This window comes from Thermobia domestica, chromosome 3, assembly GCF_964235325.1.
Source record: "Thermobia domestica chromosome 3, izTheDome1.hap1.1, whole genome shotgun sequence".
Classification (NCBI taxonomy): Eukaryota; Metazoa; Arthropoda; class Insecta; order Zygentoma; family Lepismatidae; genus Thermobia; species Thermobia domestica.
Genome location: NC_137456.1, coordinates 71,807,362 through 71,831,489, shown reverse-complemented (window position 1 = coordinate 71,831,489; position 24,128 = coordinate 71,807,362). Strand labels below are relative to the sequence as shown.

At 35.0% G+C, this 24,128-nt stretch overlaps 1 protein-coding gene across 3 annotated transcripts in view; it reads left to right on the top strand.

Moving 5' to 3' along the window:
* The window catches only part of dila (centrosomal protein dilatory), a 43,368-nt gene that overhangs the window by 17,878 nt on the left and 1,362 nt on the right, over nt 1-24,128 (top strand). For all 3 annotated transcript variants that reach the window (XM_081751086.1, XM_081751088.1, XM_081751087.1), the window contains exons 6-14: nt 1,884-2,022; nt 2,179-2,301; nt 5,824-6,061; nt 7,911-8,114; nt 11,954-12,171; nt 13,842-14,067; nt 15,463-15,686; nt 17,805-17,976; nt 22,610-22,827. In XM_081751086.1, coding sequence (XP_081607212.1) covers nt 1,884-2,022; nt 2,179-2,301; nt 5,824-6,061; nt 7,911-8,114; nt 11,954-12,171; nt 13,842-14,067; nt 15,463-15,686; nt 17,805-17,976; nt 22,610-22,827 — 1,762 coding nt within the window. The remainder of the gene's footprint in view (nt 1-1,883; nt 2,023-2,178; nt 2,302-5,823; nt 6,062-7,910; nt 8,115-11,953; nt 12,172-13,841; nt 14,068-15,462; nt 15,687-17,804; nt 17,977-22,609; nt 22,828-24,128) is intronic.

The following is a 24,128-nucleotide window of genomic DNA, read 5'->3' as shown; positions in this document are numbered from 1 at the left end:
GAAATGAAAACATGTCAAGGAAATCATCCATTTTGTGTAAAATGTCATGGAGAGTCAGAGTACTGACTCATACAGTCTCATGACTTAAGAGAAGAGAAAATGGACAGCATCAGGTTAGATGACTTCTTTGCAAATGTAATGTCTAAGAAACAAGAATGTTCTGATTTGTGGAATATTGTGAAAATGTTTGATTTCATCTCACTGCAATGTCTCAGTGGAGAGCGGGTTCTTAGTCAATAAGACACTTATTGTAGAAAACCAAATTGAGGATTCTCTGGTAGCACAGAGGTGGGTGCATGGTGCAATTATGTACTATCGAGGTATAGAATCTGTTAGAATCTGTTCCTGTTAATCAAAGAATGCTTCTCTCAGTTCGTTCAGCTCGGAGATACAATGATGAAACATTAAACAGAAACGAATCAAAATTGTACTAGAAAGTAAAATTCAAGATGAAAAAAGAAAACTAAGTGCTGAAGTTAAGAAATTGAAAGCAAAGAAGAAACAAATAGAACAATGTTACAAACAGGAACAAGACGCTCTCGTAGAACAATTCAAGAACAGAAAACAAAACAAAATTCTGTTTAAAAAATGTAATTGTGAGGATTAACGTCTCAGAGTTGGCAGTGTTCTGACTATTAGTGGGCCAAGGTGGCATAGTGATAGAGCGTTCACCTCTGGTGCATGGATTCCTTGGTTCGATCCCAGCTGGCGCCAGGTTAATTTTGTGATGGACAAATACCGTGTGTGTGGATTTTTTCCTGGTTCTCCCGTTTCCTTCCACTTTTCTTCATTTCATTCATTTCTCATCATCACCATCTCCTTTAGCGTAGACGGCATAGCCGTAGAATGTAAAACTTAAAGATTTCATTCATTTCATTTTAGGATTGATAGTAATAGGTCACAGAGAGTTGGCAATATATTCTTGACTGCATGTTATATTGCTTTTTATTGTTTTTTTTTTTTTTTTCAAGCAAAAAAAGTCCAAGGTGTGTGGTATTGTATCATACATATATTATTATATGCTTACTATATAAATTTTGTGTAAATAACAATGACTTATATTGAACATAACAAATATGTAAATGACAAATAAAGGATTATGTTGGACAGATATAGGGATAAGGAGGCCGTTATGTATGATAGAACTTGCCCCATATAATTCCATTTATATTCAAGAATTTGTGTCAGGGAAATCGAGCTTCACTTTTTTGTGGGAACCCTGACAGCCAGGAGGGTGTTCTCAGATAATAATAATAATAATAATAATAATAATAATAATAATATTTCTGTTTTCTGTTTGTAAAATGTGGTCGTAAGAACATTTAAGTAGTGGAAAACGGATGTTACTGTAGTTTCAAAATATTCAAGGAAATAAAAAAAAAAAGTATTAATTCAAACATTTTCTTCCGAAACAGAGTATATCACCCACACTCTCCGTACTCTGTACGCCTTTCGTATTTTTTAGCAAATGTAGTGTATTTAAAGAAAAAAATCCAATCCCCTATTAAGCGACCACCGTTTTTGTTGACCGATTTTCAATGGAACGAACGGTGATCACTAAATAAAAATTTCTCTGTGTTTATTTTCCTATTAACATAATTGTTATTGTAACTGTAACTTCTGTGACTAATTCAAATATAAGGAATACCATCTCTTATCGAACATAGTCTGTGAGATGCACTACTGCTTCTAGAGGAGGGCAGAGGGAAATTTCAAGTAAGCTTGCTAGTACTAGAAATTACCTCCTATTACAAGATGATAACATATCTGTTATTTCATCGGATTCGTTCTTTTTATTTAGAACATACTGTAAGAATAAAATAATATTTTTTACATAAAGTAATATTTTTATTGGTTAAACTGAGTAAAGTATCATATTTCAGCTCATACACTGGATGCGTTGAAGCAATCAGCAATGGAATTACAGTTAAATTCTTCTGGTTCAGCCTTGAAGCCTTTTATCCTGGATCCGGAAATAGACGATGTAACCATGAACGTTTCTTCGTCCTCTATGAAGGTGAAGTAAGTGAATAACTCATGTTCTATTTATTTGATCCAATAAATAATGAAATTATTTAACAGACACAACTATTCATGTATTATATGACAACATATTTGTCAGGAATTGCAATTTCAAATGTTAGTTAAATCCACATGTATGCTTTATTACTGTTTCAGAGATATTCTCTCATTTCTTGATGAAGTGGACAGATCTTGTAATGCCCCTTTGTCTCCTGTTCGAAGTCCAGACAGTACAGTGCGAGATAGAAACCTGCCTGGAAACTCCAACTCTATGCCAAGGTTGGTTGTTACATATAATAATATTATTTATGCTAAAATGTTGCATTTCAAATATGAAGTGACAAGTTTATCATTTGTATTTATTTCAAATTATTTGGGACTTGTATTTAGGAGTGTATGCTCATCACATCTCGAATTTTAAGATTATGGCTTTGTCTTTGAAGATAAAAATTTTATTCAGATTATGATCCGGGTGTTTGCTTTGAAAAAACGGAGAAAAATCGTAATATGGATGATAAAAACGAAATTCAGAATCAAAAGTTCTTGATTATGAGGCGTTGACTATGACCGTTCTTTGCTTTTTAACAGAAAAAAATTACTAATTTTAGTTTTCTCTTCTGGAACCACCTTTATGAAGCTATAAACTTTGAACACAAGCATATGAATTTAACAAATGTTTTTGTGTGATCTCTGCTGTGTTATTTCTTTAACAGTCTGTATGCAAATTCTTTTCACATGGTGTTAGATATAATGGTGCCAGATATATATATATATTTGTGTGTATTTAAACATTCCTTGTTGTTTCTACTAGTTTATATATATATTACTACTAGTCTAAGATATTACTATATTACTAAATAACGCAGAATCAGTATGGGAAGTTGCTACACCGTGAACCAACATACTCGGCAGATAATATCTAGTATCTGATCATTTTGATTTTCTTTCGTGTAAATATACACGTATGTTACTTTTAGGAATATAATTGTCTCATATATAACAGACAGAGTCCTATAAATTAATCTAAAAATAATATAAAGTTGAAAAATGGAGTAAGTGTAACAAACAACTATGGTAATAATAATAATATAGATAAAAACATTACAATATTTAGTGTATAACATTTTAATTCGCTTTCAAGATATGTTCTTGCACACTTCGAATATTTATGTGCAAAGACTTATTTCTAGCTTCCATATTCTTTGAAGGATCACCATCAAGCCTTCGTCATTTTCCGGATGTAGTTTAAGCTTCTAGATACTGAGTGTAAGAAGGTAGAATGTGAAAATCTGACCACTGGAATCAGTTACACCTTCAAAAGCAAATTTCGTAGAGAAATCAAGGAAGTGGCCGTATGGGGTGCCGTGGGATGAAAGAACTAAAACTTCTATATTTAGTGAAGTTGTTTTCCCTACATTTAATAAAGCAAATGAAGTCGATTCATTTAGGGAAAATTCAACATTTATATATCAAGTATATTTTACATTCAACGTTTCATATCAAATTACGAAGTTATCAATGTAAAAATGATGCCTTATTTAGACTCATAGGCTATGTATAACAATGATAAAAATGTAATAATCTAACTTCTATAACTAATTATACATGGTGTTCCATTCGAATCTTGCTGGTTCGAATCCTAGAAAAAGTGTATGAATGAAAGAGCAATTAAATTTCAGAGAATTCAAAGAAAACCCATAAATTTTTATTTCCCACAAACACAAATCCACCTCCACATATGGCCCATTAGTAGTAGCACAAACAATATCTAGTCTGTATTCAACTTCTTGCCATGTCCTCTCCAACATGTCCCCTATTATTGTTGCAATCATACCACGGATTCGGGTTCGTAATTTTGGGTTATTTACTGGAGTCTTTCGCATACTCGTCTGAGAATTCGTTGCTAAGACAAAATTACTTTGTTTCAGCAAACGACACCACTACTTGCGCTCGTTGTTGAAGAGACACCGTTTTTGTTTATGCGACTGTGACATTGCGTAGTGAGCAAACGGACAACTTCAAGTCATGAAAACAAAGCTTGAAGATCTGGGCTTCCATTTGGTGCTCAGTTTCTCTGTGATTAATTGAAAGTAGGGAGATTTGAACGGAACACTCTGTACATCTTAAAACACAGTTTATGGATAAATCAAAGAGTGTGCTTATAGTATTGTGGACTTTCACAAGATGGAGAACTTCTCTGTTATGAATTTTTTTTTGACTGTATTTAGTAAGAAAATAGCATAAGCAAATAAAAATCCAAAGGTAATATTCATGCGTTTATATGTAGTTGTGATATCATCAGCAGGGAAATAATTTCTCATTTGGATTCTTGGGTATTGGGTATAAGGAGATTAAAATGTAAAAATTGAATTACTGGAATTGTTTATATTTCCTGAACAAATTTTATGGAGTAGTCAGTGGTTCCTCTGTGAGGTTTTGGGATTCTGTGGAATACCAAAAATCAATGTTTCTGTATTTATTAAAGTTATTTTGACTTTACTTAATAAAGGAAGTGTAACTTATTTGTTTAGAGAAAGCCCATATTAATATTCCAAATAATTGTTGAGATAATATTTTAGACGTTGATTTTAAATTCTACTTGCTTAATTAAACAGAACAAAATGTGGAATTTGGCTCCCCGCGGTAAACCAGAACCCCATAAGGATATTCCGTGATTTTCGTGTATAGTCTGCTGATCTTCCTCGTGAGTATATGGTTAGCATGCATGTCTTTGGCGCTGACCCTGGCCTATTCCTGCTGGGAGCATATGTGGATCGGACTCCACGTTAAACTCTAGATCCACGTCTCACATAACCTTGGTATTAGAAGGAACACTGAACTTCCAATTAACGAATCAACCATATAATCTACTTTAGAAGATATAGCTAACTCAAGTACATAGACAGTATTTTCATATGTATACCCAATACGTATGAGCCTGATTAGTAGGAAACATGTGAGCAAGAGTAATAGAACAGCATCAACCTAAGCTTGCTTTTACTAATGCTGAGGGATTTAGTAACACTACTGAAGAATAGATATTAACTAAATGATATGATGTATTAACTAAAGTAAATGTAGAAATTCATTTTTAAAACTTGAAATTAGTTGAGGGCACGGAAACAAAGTAGTAGAGCACTCACTTGTAGTTAACAGCATCGTGATCTTGGGTTGTGTTTTCTCTTCTTCTTTCCGATAGCTTCATTGTACCAAATATTTTTTCATCATTGTCTTGCCCATATCTGTTTTCTATACCCTATAGGACAGAACCTCTGCTCCTCCTCCTCCTCCTCCTCCTCCTCCTCCTCCTCCTCCTCCTCCTCCTCATCATCATCATCATCATCATCATCATCATCATCATCATCATCATCATCATCATCATCATCATCATCATCATCATCATCATCATCATCATCATCATCATCATCATCATCATCATCATCATCATCATCATCATCATCATCATCATCATCATCATCATCATCATCATCATCATCATCATCATCATCATCATCATCATCATCATCATCATCATCATCATCATCATCATCATCATCATCATCATCATCATCATCATCATCATCATCATCATCATCATCATCATCATCATCATCATCATCATCATCATCATCATCATCATCATCATCATCATCATCATCATCATCATCATCATCATCATCATCATCATCATCATCATCATCATCATCATTATTATTATTATTATTATTATTATTATTATTATTATTATTATTATTTAACAAATTATCGATTGATTAATTGTGTACTTATTTCCCAATGTAGATTGGAGGAATTATTGCAGTCGAGTCCTGTAGACTTAGCCCATGAAGTATTGACTTTAAAATTACAGTTAGAAGAGAAAGGAAACAGCTTGAAATTACTGCAGGATGCACTACAGCAGCAACGTGAGTTGAACTTGAGAAACTCTAAAAATGCCGACAAAGAGATGAAGCAGCGATTGAAGAGTCAGAAAGAAGAATATGAAAGTACAATTCAAAGACATCAAAAATTTATTGATCAGGTGAGTTAATATGACATTTTGTTGAAATAGTTTCACTTTATCAAAAGCATAAATAATGCACATTGTTCACTGTAGAAGTGATAGAAAGACCTTTGAAGAAACTAAAAAGAAGGAGGGAAACAATTTAAAGATGGATCTCAGGGAATAGGTAAGAACAATCTTGACTTGATTAGCGTTGTACATGAGAGGGTCTAATGACGATATTTTGTTCGTAAGCTATGAGAGAGGATCAGGAACTAAGGTTACAAGACCGATATTTCTGGTGTTTCGTCTGTTACAGAAGAATGAGCACGGTAGTACACGGTAAGTGTAATATACAGGGTTTTCATAAAGTCTGGACGGATTTAATTTGCTTATAATTTTCATAAAAATGCTCATAACGAAATCAAATAAAGTGCAAACGGTAGCGGAAGGATTAAATTTTTAGTTGGCAACACTGTTACCGTATCAAAGATGGCGTTGGTGAAAGAGAAAGCGCAATGTGTTCTGTGGTACGCAGAGCTAAAATCACCAATTCTGGTGTGTCGAAAGTTCACCAAAGAGTTCAAAAAGTCGGCACCGACTGAGAGTGCAATCCGAAAGTGGCATGCTAAGTTCTTGGAGACATGAAGCGTCCTCGAAGTGGGAGGCCGCCAACATCGCCTGCAACACTGAGCAGGGTAAGGGAAAGCATCATCAACAGCCCACAGAAGTCGATTCCTAGTGCCGCCCAGTTGGAGGTGTGGCGGTGAATGAACTGAGCTGGTGCAGATTATAGGTAAAAATTTAATCCTTCCGCTACCGTTTGCACTTTATTTGATTTCAATATGAGCATTTTTATGTAAATTATAAGCGAATTAAATCCATCCATACTTTATGAAAACCCTGTATAGTACAGGAATGAGCACCGTAGTACACGGAGGATAGCATACGGAAATTGTAATACATAGAGTTGGCAACTGTACAGTTTCAGCAATCCACCACCTACGGCGCTAGTTTAGGTAAACACTAATGGCGACTCGTTTGGAAAACTGGTCTCACGAAGAAGTCCGCTCAGTTATTCGATTTCTGTGAGCGAAACATATAACCGTGGCTGAAATTCACCGGCGGCTGATGGACTTGTACGAAGAGTCTGCAATGCTTCGCAAACATGTCATAGAATAGTGTCGAAAGTTTGCAACTGGTAGGGAAAACGTCACCGACGAGGAGCGCAATGGCCGACTCAACACGAGGATTACGTTATGGAATCCGATGGCGGAATTGGGAATGCCATTCGGAAGCGCTCGTCACATCGTGCACGAAACTCTGCAGCACCGAAAAGTTCGTGACAATGTGGCTGAACACGCAAGGACAGGATTTTTACCAGGAAGGAATCTTCAAACTCATCTCACGATGCGATAAGTGCCTCGACCGATATGGAAACTATATCGAAATATAACCTAATGTATGTACTATCTATTGGTTGTATTGCTTGTATGAAATAATATATACACGTTTCACGCTTTGTAACCTTACTTTCTAATCATCCCTTGCATTTTCGCTCGGTAGGAGTTCAAGAAATAACGTATCTGACGTGTCTGATGAAGGCCGAAACTGTTATACAAGTGTTTTATATATATTCAATCACATTTTATAACATAAATTTATTGCATACCTAGGTATTCATTCAAGGTTTTTAAGAGAATTATTTTCTGCATAGAGCTGTTGGAACTGAGAGGAAGAGAGAGAAAGAGAAAATATGTATTTCAGAGTTAATTTTCTCTAAGTTAGTGTTTTAAAGTTAAACATTATTTGCTTGTAATAAGAATTTTTCAGTTAAGAAAGAGGTTTTATTGGTGTAAATATTGAAATTATATTGTGTTATATGTAGCTTATTGCAGACAAGAAGACGTTAAGTGAAAAATGTGAAACCTTAATTTTGGAACTAAAGACTGTAGAGAAGAAACATCAGGACACACTGAAAACCATAGAAGAAAGACATGCAATAGAACTTCAGAAAGTCAAAGATATGCAAGTAGCAGCTGAAAAAATAAAGAGGGAAAGATGGATTGATGAGAAAACAAAGAAGATAAAGGTAAGAGAATATTTTGTATCGAGGGTCGGTGTGGCTCAGTGGTAGAGCGCCTTGTTTCGATCTCAGCTCGCGCCAAGTGAACTTTGTGGTGGACATACACTGTGTGCTTGGGTTTTCTGGGATTCTCCCTTCCCTCCCACTTTCTTCACTCCACCAATCATTCTTTTCTCATCATCACCGTCTCTTTTAATCTAGCCGACATAGTCATGGGACGTAAAATTTAAAGATTTAATTTCATTTCAATTATTTTATATCGTAGTTTGAAACTGCCGATATTTCCTAGTTGTGCGAGAAATTAGACAGAAACTAGTGTAGCCTCTGCTTATACTATATATATAAGTTTCAAGAAGCCCCGCTTCGTCTTCTGGCTAACACCCTTAACTTCGATTCCCTTGGTCCCGGGTTCGATTCCCGGTGGGGGTACAGTTGAATTTACAGAAGTTGTTCGGATTCCACTATAATCAGTAAGTCCACGTTTCCTTTAGCCTAGCAGGCATAACCGTTGTACGTTAAACTAAATCAAATCAACTTAATATACAAGTTTCAAAATTGTATGATCCTTTCGTAACTAGGATAAGATCGTAGTAGCAGGGAGAATTTTAAAGCGAAATAGAGCAGTTTGCGGATAATATTTCAAAATCATTTGGAATTCCTGATATTGGTGTTGAACGTTTTGCATCTCGTTTTGCTTTTACTTTAAGAAGAAAAGTCTCGGATGTTACGTTCTCATGGAAAAAGCTTTTTTTTTTTTCTTTTTCTTTTTTTTTTTTTTTTACTTCGTAGTTTTTAATTTTTTCTTCAAAATCCGGTTGATGAAGTAAAAGTGGTGCAGTTAGAAGACTGATGATAAGGTAATAGCTCTTTCAAATTATTAAAGTATGTACATTCTGTTGGAAGTTAGCGGAACCTTTAGTGTAGCCCGTGAGAGCTTGAGATTAATATTAGTGTAGATTTGCGTAGAAAGTAGATTACATGCCATGGCACTAATTTTATAATTACCTCTTTCTTTTTTTTCTTTCTTAAAAGGTTCTAATTCCTTCGGTTTTTTAAAAATTTTATTTTATTTTTAAGGTAGTAGTATATGTGAACTTCAGTATTTTTTTGAAAGTAAACGAATATTTAATTTCTTTACTAAAAAAAAATATGTTCGCCTTGAACTCTCCACCAGATACTCAGAAATTTTATGCTACGAAAAATATTTTCCAGTTAACATTTAAAAGCAATCATCGGGTTTAAAAACTGATGACTAAGTTCTGAATTGATCGAAGGAAGGTACACTTGCAACATCGACTCACTTGATGGGGAAACGATAATAAGAAAGCTAAAGATGAAATACTTCTTCTGCAGAAGTTATTCGTTTAAATGGTTAGGTACACTGTTGATTGTGAAAATTGCAACAGCAGACTCAGAGGAAGAGCAGTCACTTCTGGTCCCTAGGGTCCCTGGTTCGATCCCAAGTCCTAAGTGAGTTTTGTTGCCTCCCACTTTCGTCATTCCACCATTATCGGAAAATTTGCTTTTCCTCTCCTCGTCTTGCTGCAAGAGGTAGTTAATCCTGCTGTGTCAGTGATCATCCCTTCTGCGTACGATGTCGCATCCTTTTGTAAGTATCCCTTATGTCACCAGACGCTTGCAATGCAGAGGGAAATTTTGCTTTGCGTCTCACAATATTGAATAAGAGTTCACAAGAGACATTTTTACCAGCACATAGAAAAGTCTGAACTGTTCAAATGAAATTTTCTTCATTTTGATTAACTAATGCTCATTCTTGATTCACATCTCCGGATAATGTCGAATTAATTGAACAAGAACTCGCTCATGGACAAGAATTCGGATCTTCATTTTCATAGCGTCATTCGTACCTTCCTTAGTCGTGAGAACATTATCACCAATGTCTTCAAGACAGAAAATGGTTTCTTTTGAAGAAAGTTTTCTTATGTTCACCCATCTATAATATATAAATGATCAGTATTTTAATACCATATAAGAACTAATAAATATCGTAAAAGTAAATTGATTTTTAATCCTTAATTTCCATTATGGTACTGCAGCCGGTATTACAAACTAACAAAATTAACATTCAAGCACTAGGAGAGGTTTTCCGTGTGCCCTCCTCATACGCCAGTATTTACTTCTAAGGCATACAGCGTATGTTTGATGCCATTATTAAAAACAAGTTTCTGGAATAATTTATATTGATTGCTACTCAATATTTATTTTTCGGCTGTTTCATCAATATAAAGAATAAATAATTTCTGAGAAGGATTGATCCTTTCCCCTACTAGCATACACATTTTCTTACGCCTAATTTATTCCTGTTTCTTACTATTCTTCACAACAGATTTCTGATAAGTTAGTATTTCGTGGTGCATGGCATCACTTCTTCAGGTTATTTCCAGATGTATAGAATGGAAATTGTGGGAGAAGAATGCCCACTTGCCCCTTCCCACGCATTCACCAGTTTACAACTAAGTAATATGTGTTTACTTCTTTTTCCAAGAACAATTCATGTTACATGGTGTACGGTATCCACTCGGAGTATTTCCAAATATATACTATGTAATAAAATAATTCCTGGAGAGAAACGACATCTCACCCCCTACCTACACACGTCTCTGCATGCGACTAAGTTAGGTATATGCTTACTTTCATTAGTGAAAAAAAGTTTTCGATACAGTTCATACTGCATGGCGAACGGTATTCGAAATTCTACCGGAAAACATTATTTAAAAAAGTTAATAATAAGAAAGAGCCATAAAATATACCTTTCCAGCCCAAACGGTACTTCTGAGTCCACCAAAAACAATAGGTTCTCTCGTACAAGACAATCAAATTCTTGCGAAACTTAACAACGCATACTCAACTACAGAGAGTGTAGACACAAATTATATTTAAAAAAAAAAAAAAAAAAAACCACTATGGTCACTTACCTTTATTACATTACAGTAGCATACATTTAAAGGACATGAAAACAAAAAAAAAGGGGGGGGGCACATACGTCGACACTCTCAAACACAATGACTGAAGGGAAAAAAACTTCTACATCGAGTTTCCACCTATTGGTCGATTTACAAAAATAGAAGAAAAGAAAATGGTACCATGAAGTACCGTTCGAACACGACGTACGAGTATTTCTCTATAATGAATTCATTTAAGTAGTGCTTCAATATACCGTTCGTAAATAAACGGTTAAACTGAAACATCTTCATGTAAAACCTTTATCTTTCAGCTTTACACAGAACAAACATCAAAGTCGTTAAAAGAAATGTAAGAAATTAATTAAAAATGCTCTCTATGCTACAGTTTCACTACACGATTTTTTTTTTTTTTTTTTTTTTTAAATATTAACGACTACCAACTTTTTTTATGTACTCTGGGAATCGTAATTGGACGGTTTCAGCATGGTTTCCTGTATGGTTTCAACAACCAATCCTGTTGCCATCGAATGCCAGATACTGATTGGAAAAACGTAATTTGCGGAGACTATTACATGTTATTTAACTAAATTCTTTTCATAGAAAATACTAGTACCAACAGTTACTTTAAAAAAAAATGACGATCACCTACACACATTAGCTCAAAACTTGGAGGTAACTGTTAGACATAAATAAAATAATCTTAGAAGCAACAACTTACACATATGGTTGGAAATATTTCACTTTACTTTCATCACTTACAATCACAACTAATCATTCAATTAGGAATTTCAGGTCGCATTAAAATAATAATAATAATGATAATAATAATAATGCCAAAAATGTTAGTGATTGTTAATCTTAACAAAAATATGCTAGGTTTTACCTTTGTTAAAAAGTGTTTACCTTAATTATATTCAAAAGGAAATGACGGTGAAAGGTTTGGAGCCAGAGCTGCAGCGTATCATGGCACGGCATCAACAAGAACTAAGTGATGTGAGAGCTCTGCATAAACAAGAACTTGAAGACATGGAGTTGATGGCAGCCCGTCGAGCTGCTCAACAGATGGAGCAGCTGAGAGAGCAAATGATTACTGAAAGAGAAGAAACCATAGCAAAGGAGCGAGAGCTGGCCAGACAACGGTAAGTTACAAGTTGTTATGTGTGAAGGTTGATTTCCGATTTCAGTCAGAAATTTTCTTGTAGGCCTTGTACCTGGAGATTTACATATTGTGTAGTCAAATCCAAACTATCAGTGAACTCAGTGTGATGTGCTTATTCCGTAGAAAATACGAAAACACGATTTAGGAGCCGTTCAAAAATTTTGAGGCTCCTAATCCAAAAATTAATCATTGGCCAAGATCACAGTCTTTTGAGCCATTTTTGGTTTTCCTAAAATTCTTGTCTCTCACTCGGACAACAAAGTAGGAAGCGCACTTTCTCAATGAAGTATTACAACTCCTCCAGGTTCGGAACATACTCCACCCTTATAATAATGTTGAATCTTATAATGCCAAAGAAACTGTTTCCTTTAACTACAATAAAAACCCGAACATCGATATTTAAAACATATTAAGTAACACCGGGTTTCGCCTCATAACTGGAATATTTTCCTCTCATTTAAATTATATTGAAATATCGCACCACAAACTTCAGTTATCTTCACCACTTATTTGTTTATATAACATGATGAGCACATAATAAAAAAAAATTTACTGACCTTTTTAATGTTTCTAAGCAGACCAACATTGTGAGTGAAATCCTCATACTATAGTTAGGAGGCTATAATCACTGCATCATATTGACACTCAGTTCATATAATTTCGCTATATTAATTGGCGTTGTTGCAGCTAGTATATGGCAAACTTATTGCATAGTATGATTTAAGCATGGTGTTTGCTTCTGAGGATAATACTCGCTAAACTTATCCGAAATATCAAGGACCTGTGAAACAAGTGAGAGGAGGGTCTGCTCAGGAATATTAAAGAGCACATTAAAATTCATTAATATCTCCAATAAATTTTCGCTGGCAGTTGTTGGCATTGTCAAGACATAGATAAGAAAATGTTTTTAATGGGAATTAGGATCTCTTCTTTCTTACTTCTTGAATTCTTTAAAAATAAATCTCCACTCTACTAGACTGCGTCTTTCTGTAGAAAGATTTATTTAAAGTGGATATATCAATGAAAACTTACAGTTAGGATGCCGAGGAACAACACTGAAAATTTAAGAGATGTTTCGTTACGACAAACAGGATGATAAAAGTTCTGGCAATAAAAAATAGAAATGGTACCTCAAACGCTAGAAGTGTAGGAATTGTTCACGGCGAAAATTGTGAGAAATGTAACTTTAAAATCAGTGAATTAGGAACTGAAATTACTTGCCGAGGAAGCCTGATCCTGATCGGATAAGAGGTCTACAACTACACCAATTTTGACCCCGATAGGATGACTTCGACTGAGCTTGTATGATATATAGTGTCCTTTAGTTCTACAACTACACCAATTTTGATCCCGATCGTATAAGTTCGACTAAACTCGTATGATATATAGTGTCCCTGAAGTCTACAACTACACCAATTTTGATCCCGATCGGATGAGTTCGGCTGAACTCGTACGAAGTATGTCCTTGATCTTTCAGGGAAAATCAAATGATGCACAAAAAATCACTACTGATTTTTTTATTTAGTAGTATGAGAGACTATTGCATGTTCAGTTGATCTGTAGTGTGGGCAGTGTTGAACTAAAATTTCAGAAAAAACTCACGTCAGTAATTGTAGAGCTAAACTGTGTAACTGTGTTTTATTTTCGTAGTCTAGAGAAGCAGGCGGAGGAAGAGGAACTTGCGTATCAAGAACAGCGTCGCCGTTTAATTAGTGAAGTTCGGAAAGAGAAAGAGAAGCTGGCGGAAGAACAAGAGAGAATGATGCAGGAGTTAGAGGAAATGAAGAAAGCACTCTCCAAAGGCAGTGAAAAGGAAATTGAAAGAGTCAAATTGGAATTTCAAGAGAAGCTAGAAGCAGAAATTCGAAGGCACAAGGTTTGTTGTTCACACTTCGTTCATGTAACTATATGCGTTATTTCTGAGTTATTACTTCTTTGAAAACGTTTTAAGAGAATTATATAATTCTATTTAATGATATTGGATAATTTTATACTAGTAAAGGGTGACAGCTTGTTTGAAATAAATTGAGATATCTGGTTCAATGTCTCACGGTTATTCCCGTTAGGCTAAAGAAGATGGATTAATGAAGGTGAATGATAATGAAGGAATGAGTGGAATGAGAATATTGTGGGAGGAAACGGAAGATCCACGAGAAAACCTACGGACACGATTTGTACACTACAAACAGTGTGTTTGAATTGTGATTAAAAATGTCAAGTTATTTGTAACAGCGATCATAGTTTAGAGAAGGCAAAGGAGTGCTGCTTCCAATGTTTTCAGTGTGGCTGAACAAATGACTGTGATAGTGCATTTGAATGTTAAAACTTCGAGATTGTATTTTCTGAATACGATGTTCTTTAAAAGAAAAACCATTCTCTATCATAGATGCCAGTAACAATGTTGAATTGGGTTTTCTTAGTTTTGATAAATAATATCCCAAAAGCTTCCAGTTCTATATCAGTTTTAGCTTCCTAATTATCTTCAGGGTAACGTTCACATAGTGTGAAAAAAAATTACAAAACAGTGAGTTGTGGAAGACGAATATAATAAAGCGTCGAAAGATTGTTTGATCTAATTTATTGATTTATTTTTAAGTAGTAACTTCAAACTTGTATTCAAGAAATTTTTGCGATCAGAAAATCCGTGAATTCTGAATTCATATTTTGTGTATGACCCTAATGGTATTATTAGAATTAAATAATATTTAATGATATTTTAACACAGATACCATTTGGCACGTTTAGTTAAGATTAAGATTCACCTATAATGTGTCCCGAGAACCCTAAGAGGATTGTTATGTTCCGTGTATGATTTCGGCAACCAATCGCGTTGCCGTCGACGGTTAGGCAGTAATGAAGAGCTTTGACTTTAGAAGTATTTTTTTACATTTTATTCAACTTAATTTTTATGCATGCAAAACGCTAAAATCAACTTTAAGTTGTAAAATTTTAATGATCACTACAATGCTAACTCCACAAGATACTAATATAAAAACTAACTTCAATGTTACTCTTACCATACATTCATATAGTTTGAAATGTTTCACTTCAGTTCAGTTGATTTCTTCTTCTTTACTTGCTTATTGTTAAGAAGTTGAAAGTTGTTCAGTATAGGAAATAAATAAATAAATAAACTTGTAGAACTAGAAATGCGATTAAATCAACTTGTCAACTTCACTTTTTTTTTTTTTTTTTTTTTTTTTTTTATTTATTTAATATTGGTTTGCAAATGGCTTTGTGTGTGGTTTCAGTTAATGTTAATGTGTTTCAGACTGAAATAAAGGAATTGAAAGACACACTTGAAGTGGAGAAAGAAATGTGGGCAAATGACTTAAAGAAGAAACTGCAGCAAGAATTTTTAGATAAGGAAAGAGAGCTTCGGGAACAACAGAAGAGGGAACGAGACAAAGAGATTGAGATAGTGATTGACAAATTGGAGTCAGAAGCTACTCAGGCAAAGATAGAGCACGAGAAGGCTTCGGAAAACAGACTGAAGTAAGTGTTTGAATGCTATATGAATGTAGCTAGTATTGTACAGCCAGTACTTGGTACGTACATAAAAAATGTGGACATCAGTGGATGGTTAAGGCGAACATTCATATGAAGTGTTTATGAAAGTGTGTAGATTAACCACGTTTCCGGCGAATTTAAATGAAGACATTAAATAATACATTGTTAAATTAGGACTAATTAATGGTTACAAAAGGCGGTAGGTTGATAGAAACAGGCCTTTAATATCGTTAATAGGTTTGGAATGAATAATAATAATAATAATAATAATAATAATAACGATAAAAAAAATGATAAATGAGTTTCTTTCCCCTATTCATCAATCTATTGTACAGGCTTCGAATAATATCTTTGAAAGATACACTTTGTTTCAAAAAGAATATACGTATTTCGAATACATATATTTATTAAACTTTATAAACTTTAAGACATACGAATATGAAATTTTACACACATATTTACGAACCTCTCAAGTTCAAATTACAGTTCAAAGTTCAAATTGTAGATGTTCAATATGTCCTCCATCAGCGACACGAACAATATCACATCGATACTTAAATTCCTCCCATACTCGGACAAGCATGTCCTGTGTCACTGATGTTATGGCAGTATGGATCCGGTTCTTCAACTCTTCCAGGTTCTGTGAGAGTGGTGGTACATTGTCTTTAACGATCCCTCACAGGAAGAAGTCACAGGGTGGTAAATCCGGTGACCGTGGAGGCCAGCTGAGACATGCTAAGTCGCCAGCTCCTTGACGAGCAATCCAATGGTTCGGTAGATTTTCATTCAGATATTCACGCACTTGGCGACTCCAGTGAGGGGGTGCCCCGTCTTGTTGAAAAATGAAGTTGTCTTCGTGCAGTCTCGGAAACAACCAATTTTGTAACATAGCGAGATACTGCTGACTGTTAACCGTGTTTCCATTAAAGAAGAATGGGCCGTAAACAGATGATCGGGATATCGCACAAAACACATTGACTTCGGGCGAATCTCGTACATGTTCAATGACTGCATGTGGGTTCTGTAGGTCCCAAATTCAAACATCTTGTATGTTTACCTGACCACTAACACGAAAAGTCTCTTCATCACTGAACACGATGGGTTGTGCAAAACTGTTATCATTGTCAATAGCATCCAGATTCTCGTTACAAAATACCACACGTTTGCGTTTGTCATCAGGACGCAGAGCTTGTAACAGCTGTAACTTGTACGGTTCCATAACCAACCGACGGTCTCAAAACACGCCAAACTGTTGTTGTCGGCACTTGTAACTCCCGACTGGCACGACGAGTTGATTTTGAAGGACTACGTTGGAAAACAGTTTGAATTCGTGCAACATTTTCTTCTGGAACACAAGGGCGCCCAGGATTCTTTTCTTTACATGCACATCCTGTATCTGCAAACTGTTGATACCATCTGCAAATGTTCCACCCATTGGGAGGATCAATTTGGTACCTCAACCTGAAACGTCTTTGCACTGTAATCACGGAATTGCATTTCGCAAACTCGAGAACACAGAATGATTTCTGCTGCGGAGTAGCCATTTTAAACATATGACGGTTACCAAGCAAAACAAGACAACTGACATCTAGCGGGTATTAATATAAACTAGACTATGTATTCGTTTCTCCAATAGCCGAGCCGAGGCGCAGCGATCGATAGTTTGGACAGAATAATTCTTCGTAATACGTATATTCTTTTTTAAACAGGGTGTAATTTAAAAGTCAACGTAGTATTCTGCTAGTATGTAATAAAATGTGACAATAGTATATGAAGTAAAATAGGATTAATTTCTTGTATTGTTCGTAGGCTTCATCTTTATTCGTAGTTTTATTGGTATTCATAGCATTCCACAGTAATATCTTGAAGGTTAGTAGAGACTTCCCACTAAGAACCGAGCTTAAGATCATTTGTTTGGTAGGGAACCCTATATATTCATTATAATCTTACATAGGCTTTCCTAATAATAATATAGTTAATAATAATAATAAAGATAAAATAAATAAATACATGATAAAATAAAGAAATAAATTAAAAAGTATCACTTATGTTTTCACTTTATGAGTTATTTTCAAATTATCATTGTTTATTTATTTTTTCTAGACGACTAAAAGAGAAATACGAGTCTGAAATTAAGGAGTTGGAGGCATCAGAAGAGGCAGTGAAATCAAAGTACAACGAAGTAAAGAAGAAACTTCTGGAAAAGGAAGACGAAGTGATTAATTTGAAGGCTGTTGTGAGACAATTAGAGAAAGAACTTCAAGAAGTTAGAAAGGTAAATATGACTTCTTTAGTAATAAATGTGAAATTTAATCAAATTTGTATATCGTAATGTAATTAATTTATGTTTCATAACCAACATCGATTTTGATCCTTTCCAATTTTGGAGCCATTGTAGAAATTTGTTCAATTTATATCCGATTGATTATAAAAATAGCTTTAGGTATCGCACTCCGCTGTTATTTTCTCCAAGCTCAAGATAAATGATAACCCACAAATTAATGACGATGAAAAGTAAAAGGAAGCGAGAATACTCTGAGAAACCCAATACATGCTGTTCTTCTCCATGAACCTCAGTTACAAATTAATGCTAAACCACAAATTAATGAAATAATAAAGTAAGAGAAAGAGAGAATACTCTGAGAAAACCCATGCAAATACTGTTCTTCTTCACCAAGCTGAGATAAACCACAAATTAATGGCGATGAAATACTAAAGGGGAAACGAGAATATTCTGAGAAAACTTATACACGTGCTTTTGTTCTTCACAAAGCTGGGATGATAAACCACAGATTAATAGCGATGAAATAATAAAGTAAGAGGAAATCAGAATACTCAGAATACTCTGAGAAAACCCATATACATACTGTTTTGTTCTCTACAAGTTTAGATGTTAAACCACAAATTAATGGTGAGAAAATATAAAGTTGAGTCATAAGTCTTGCAATTTTCTGGTGTACAGCATATTTGTATTTATTACAGTACAATGAAAGCAGTTTTAACTTCAAAGTATAGTCCCTCATGTTGGACTGTCTGCAGTTACCATCCTACTAGCTCCTCGATTCCATGTCGATACCACGTCATGTCCGTAGAAGCAAATATACTGCTAGTTAGTGAAGCATCGTGATTTCAGGAACTGTACCATGAACCGAAACTAGTAGTAATCCAAAGGGGCAAGGTCAGAAATATATCCTGGTGTGATATCAGTTCCATCCCGCCAAATTCTTGAATTTTTTTGGTACATTATTCGAACCGAGGGTGGTTTTGTGTTATTCTGTTAAAGTAGGGGTACGCTTTCGGTTTACCACCAATGCAGGATATACATAGATTCGCTCCAACTGTTCGGAATAAAGATCCATATTGATAGTACGACGGTTAGGAACGAACTCGAAGTTAATTACCCGCTCGTAGTTCCACCACAAACACAGGACTTTATTAAACAAACACAAAGTTTAATGTTTTGCAAAATGCAACTTCATAACCTACTTTGACGCACTGAACAGACTGCATAACCTACTTTCGCATTTCATGTGTGCACTTAATGTATATATTTAATGTGTGTTCTAATGCACTGCTCGAAGGTTTCCTCAAGGACATACCTACTTTTGCGAAGAACCAACGATCATTTACATGTCACATGCAAAAACTTCACAACGGTTAAACATTATTAGTGAATTTCTGAGAAAATTTTACATGAAATTAGTATGTCACCTGGGCCTATTGCAATTGGGAGAAATGAAGTGGAATCCAATATGGCAGACGGTATGCCTAATATGTTTTACAGATATAGTACTTGAGCTCATGTATAGTTCATATCTGTCGCATATATGGCCTCGCTTGTGTAAAGAAATTAAACGGGAGGGTCCGAACTTTCCTATAATTCTATAGATGTAAAAGCTGTAGGTCATAGCTATACATAATATTAAACAGCCATTTTGAACTTTTCATTAAAAAAAAAAAAATTCTCGAAATGGTCCTGTTTGATGACCGGTTCGGGAAGTTGACCGTTGCTCAACCATTTTTGTACATTTGGGTTTCGTTGTCATCGCATGTGACACTTCGTTTCAGGAAACGCACACCTCACGAATTTTGCAGCAGTTGTTGGCACACATATACTCTCCTATGGGCCTGAGCTGGGGTCAACTCATGTGGCACAATGCGGCAGCTCCTGGTGGTTTTCTCGTTCTCGTGAAGGTGACATACTACATACCGAGTTGGATTGGCAGTCGTGTGCTGGTGGATGACTTTTTCTTAGTGGCACGTCGTGTGACTTCAGAATCTGTTACACGGGGCGGCCGGTCCTTGGGTGATCTTTGACATTTTTACAACCTGCACGGAATTTGTGGAATCAAGTTGCTGTGTTATGGTTCACTGTACCTTCCCCTTTCGCATGTCAAACGTTTTGGGTCGCTGCAACAGTGTTATGTCCGAGTTCGAACTCATGGAGTAAGACTTTACGTATCAGACATTTTTGAGCACTTGTCTTTACTGCCACTAAGGAGAGACTGAAGAGACTGACGTGTTCAATAGTCCGCTTGCTACACTACATTTTAAACCAGTTTGATTTTGTACTTGCGGTCGCTCACACCGTATACAAGCTTGCTATTTGGGTTGTGGAAATATTGCAAAACTTCGACTCACCTTTATAATAAAGTAAGAGAAAACGAGGATACTCTGAGAAAATCAACATACACGCTATCCTTTCCCCCAAAACTCAGATAATAAACCATAAATTAATGGCGATGATATAACAAAGTTAGAGAAAGCGAGAATACTCTGAGAAAACCCATACACATATGTGCCCAACTTTTGCTCTCTTGAACCTATATTTGATGGGTGAACAGTCTACAATTGATCACCTTGTTGCATAGGATTCACGGTGAACATACATCGTATTGGGGTATGGAGTCCTTGTTAGAAATGTATTTTAATATTAGGAAGTAAGACGACGGTTTGTTGCAAAATTGTCGGAATGCAATCATAAACCAATTTATGCCCATTTATATCGTAAGTTTACATATTGTTACTGTCCTTAGTTAGGGTGTTATCCCCCTACATACTAAGTTTCTTCCGCTATTCAGTTTAACAGTACAGCAGTTTTCTTGAATACGTCAACAGTAGGGCATCTGTTTGCAAATACTATATCATTGGAAGTCTTGAACAGTTAAAATAGATTCTTCCACAGAAATTTCCGTACTTTTCTGTTGTGTTTCCGACATAGTTAAAGTAAGTTGCTTCTTAATAGCATACTATGAATTACGTAAAAACTTCAATTCTTTCACCGAAACAAATTCAAAATTTGTAGGCCCAATAAAAGTTATAAACCTTTCAAACATTTTCTGCCGATTAGTAAAAGCAATGTATAAAGTTACGTCTTGACCATGATCTCGGCAGTCTAGTCGAAAGATAATAGCAAGTTTTCGTTTTACTTAAATATTGTATAAAACTGGCACAAACTTTTTGAAAGTACTTAGCACGACATTTGAGCGTAGCTACATTTTTAACTGTGCCATTATTAATGTAATCAAAGTTGCAGTTTACTATTATAAAATCCGTAAGTGTGTATTCTATCCACGAACAATATAATTTAAGTCGTCAAAAAACTGGAACAGAGAATATAAGACTGCAGGCAGTTCTTACCTTTTTATGTAGTACAGTGCAATTGCTTTATCGCCAATCCGAAGCATACTACTATTAACATATAAAATTAGCTTCTGTATCTATTTCTAGCCATATTTATTTTTCTTTTTATTAAATTATTTACAACCATCCTAGAAACAATTTCACGGAAATAATCATAATAAATTTGCTCGTCACCTGGTAAACTCGGAGGGGGTTTTCCACTTCTGTGCGAAAGGATGCGAGGACTATACCTAGGTAGCTCTAGATTGCTCTCTGAATTGATTATGTCTAAGGACAAGAGTTTTTCGTAATGCGCGATAAAACGAAATCCCCGTCAGAATTAAGTAGTTTTCAGTTTCTTGACGTTTTTATGATGTTCTATGTGTATTTTCATTGGTTTTCGGTGCGCGATAAAACGCGAAATTGGCAGTTTTGCGCAAAATTTTTAACAATACGCGAAATAACGCGGAATTTTAAAATATGTTTTCATTAATTTGAAAACGCTAGTTTTCCGCTGACGGAACGGTAGTACGTGGCATGAACGGAACATTTTAAGTGATTCGGACACGGCTATAGGGAACATGTTGCGTGTTAGCTATCACCATCGCAGCTGGATGGGGAGTTTCGAAGTAATAATCAAAGTTTGTTACAAATGCACTTATGTATGTGTGGCTTCCAACAAGCAATGCCAATTGTGAGAATATTTTTTTTCTTTTTCTAAAGCATGTACTAATGATAAATGACAAACGTACAAGAATGAAGGAGGAAAATGTGGAAGCATATAACATGCTTATGTTTAATGCTCAAATGTAACTTGTGCATATGTGTTTTCAGAAAACAGCAAAACTTTCCTCTCATAGTAAAAGTTTAGTTACTGATTTTCGTTCAGTTTGATTTTTTTTTAAAAAATATAATTTTCTCTTAAGCGAAATTGACAATGTCAAGTGAAATATTTACTGTATTTTGTTTGTAGGTAATTAATGGTTTATTTTAATAGTGATCTATGAATAAAAGGAACAATTATAATAATGTCGGGAAATTCTTTTCCACAAGAGCTACAGAATGCGAAACTTGATTTGGAAAATGCGACAAAGTGCGAAATATGAAAAACGAAACGCAAAATTTTCAAATTCTTTGTTCGAAAAACTCGTGCCCTTAATTATGTCTCTCGAATAGTATTATGTAGGCTAATAATATTTAGTTATGATTGTAATAATTAGATGTAGTTTATTAATGAATCTTGAAAAATAAATAAATAAATATATTGTTTTCCTCATATATTTCAGATATCTGATCGACTCTCCGAAGAACGTGCCAATATAAAGAATATAATTCGAAATGAATTTTCGGAGACGATCTCAAGACTAGAGGAACAGAATGAAAAAGTGCGACAAGAAATCTGTGAACTGAAAACGAAGCATAGAATAGAATTAGAGAGGAAAAACGATGAAATAGAAAGTATACGAAGGGAAAAAGACAAGGAATTGGATGAAGTTCATAGAAGGTATAAAGAAAATTCTCTTGGGTATGTGTTGAAACCACTTCTTTCTGGGTATGTGTTGAAACCACTTCTTTCTCGTCAAGGCAACTGTTATTAGCGTTCGAGTGCATTCTGCAGCTACGCAGTCGAAAGATACATCATCTCGAGAAAGTCGATGTTCTTCAGTTGTGGATTTTGACATCCGCTTGGGTCCTCGCGGTTGTGGCAGCGGGGAGCCTTTAGATCAAAGAATATTTCGAGCGTATTGAGATGGGACATGTGAGGCAATTTGCAACCATGCCAACTATTGTAATGAATCCATAATTTGTGCTCAACTAAACATATTCTGACACGAAATAGCACTGATTTCTGATTTCTCACAACCAACATAATATAATGTAACGTGACGTTATAAAAACATTTGTAGTAAAATATTCTTTCGAAGTATTAGGCCCGTCATATATAACATTACCCTGAATAGGACTATGACGAAACATTCCCTATTCCGTGCTCCGTAAATCTATATTAAGCATGCAACAAGACATTGGGTCCATAGGGTGGTCTTTATTTTTCGAATTCCGAAGTGTTTGAGTCTTACATCTGTGAAAGGGTTCTATATATTAGACCAAAGTAACCCATGAGAAACATTAGCTCAATTGAATTATATTAAGTAATGCCCAAGCGACCTGAAGTTTTCAATGCATATACAATGTACAATATGTGTCAAAAGTACCTTGAAAGTTTAGAACGACTACAGAGTGACACCCTATCTTTGCCAGAGGTAATGAAGGTAGAACTGCATCTTTTCTGTATATTACTATCATGGTGGCTATCTTGAATTCATGTCCAAAATTTTTAATTGAATGGGGTCATGTAACACGTTTTGGGGCGCTTTTACCACAAACACATATCTGACATTATTACCAACTTATCTCTAATCACTTAATAGTTATTACCTTGATAATATCTATTTATTAATTTACAATTGCATTTGCAAACTTATAAGGTATCTTTGCCTCATATTATATATTGTAGATGCGTTGTAAACTTGAGGTCGCTTGGGAAAATTTTATATTACTCAATTGAGCTAATTTTTCTCATTGATTACTTTGGCCTGATGTAGAACCATTTTAGGTGAAAAAAAGCACTCGAAAATAAGGACCACCCTTATGGGTATTATATATATTATATAACTAAATATATATACGAGGCGTTTCAAAAAATATCGAACTTATATTTATTGATTTGGAATTCCGAAACACTAATCCCCTGCAAAGTAGTCTCCTTGGTAATGTTGGGAACACTTCTGGAACGCAATTTCAGGA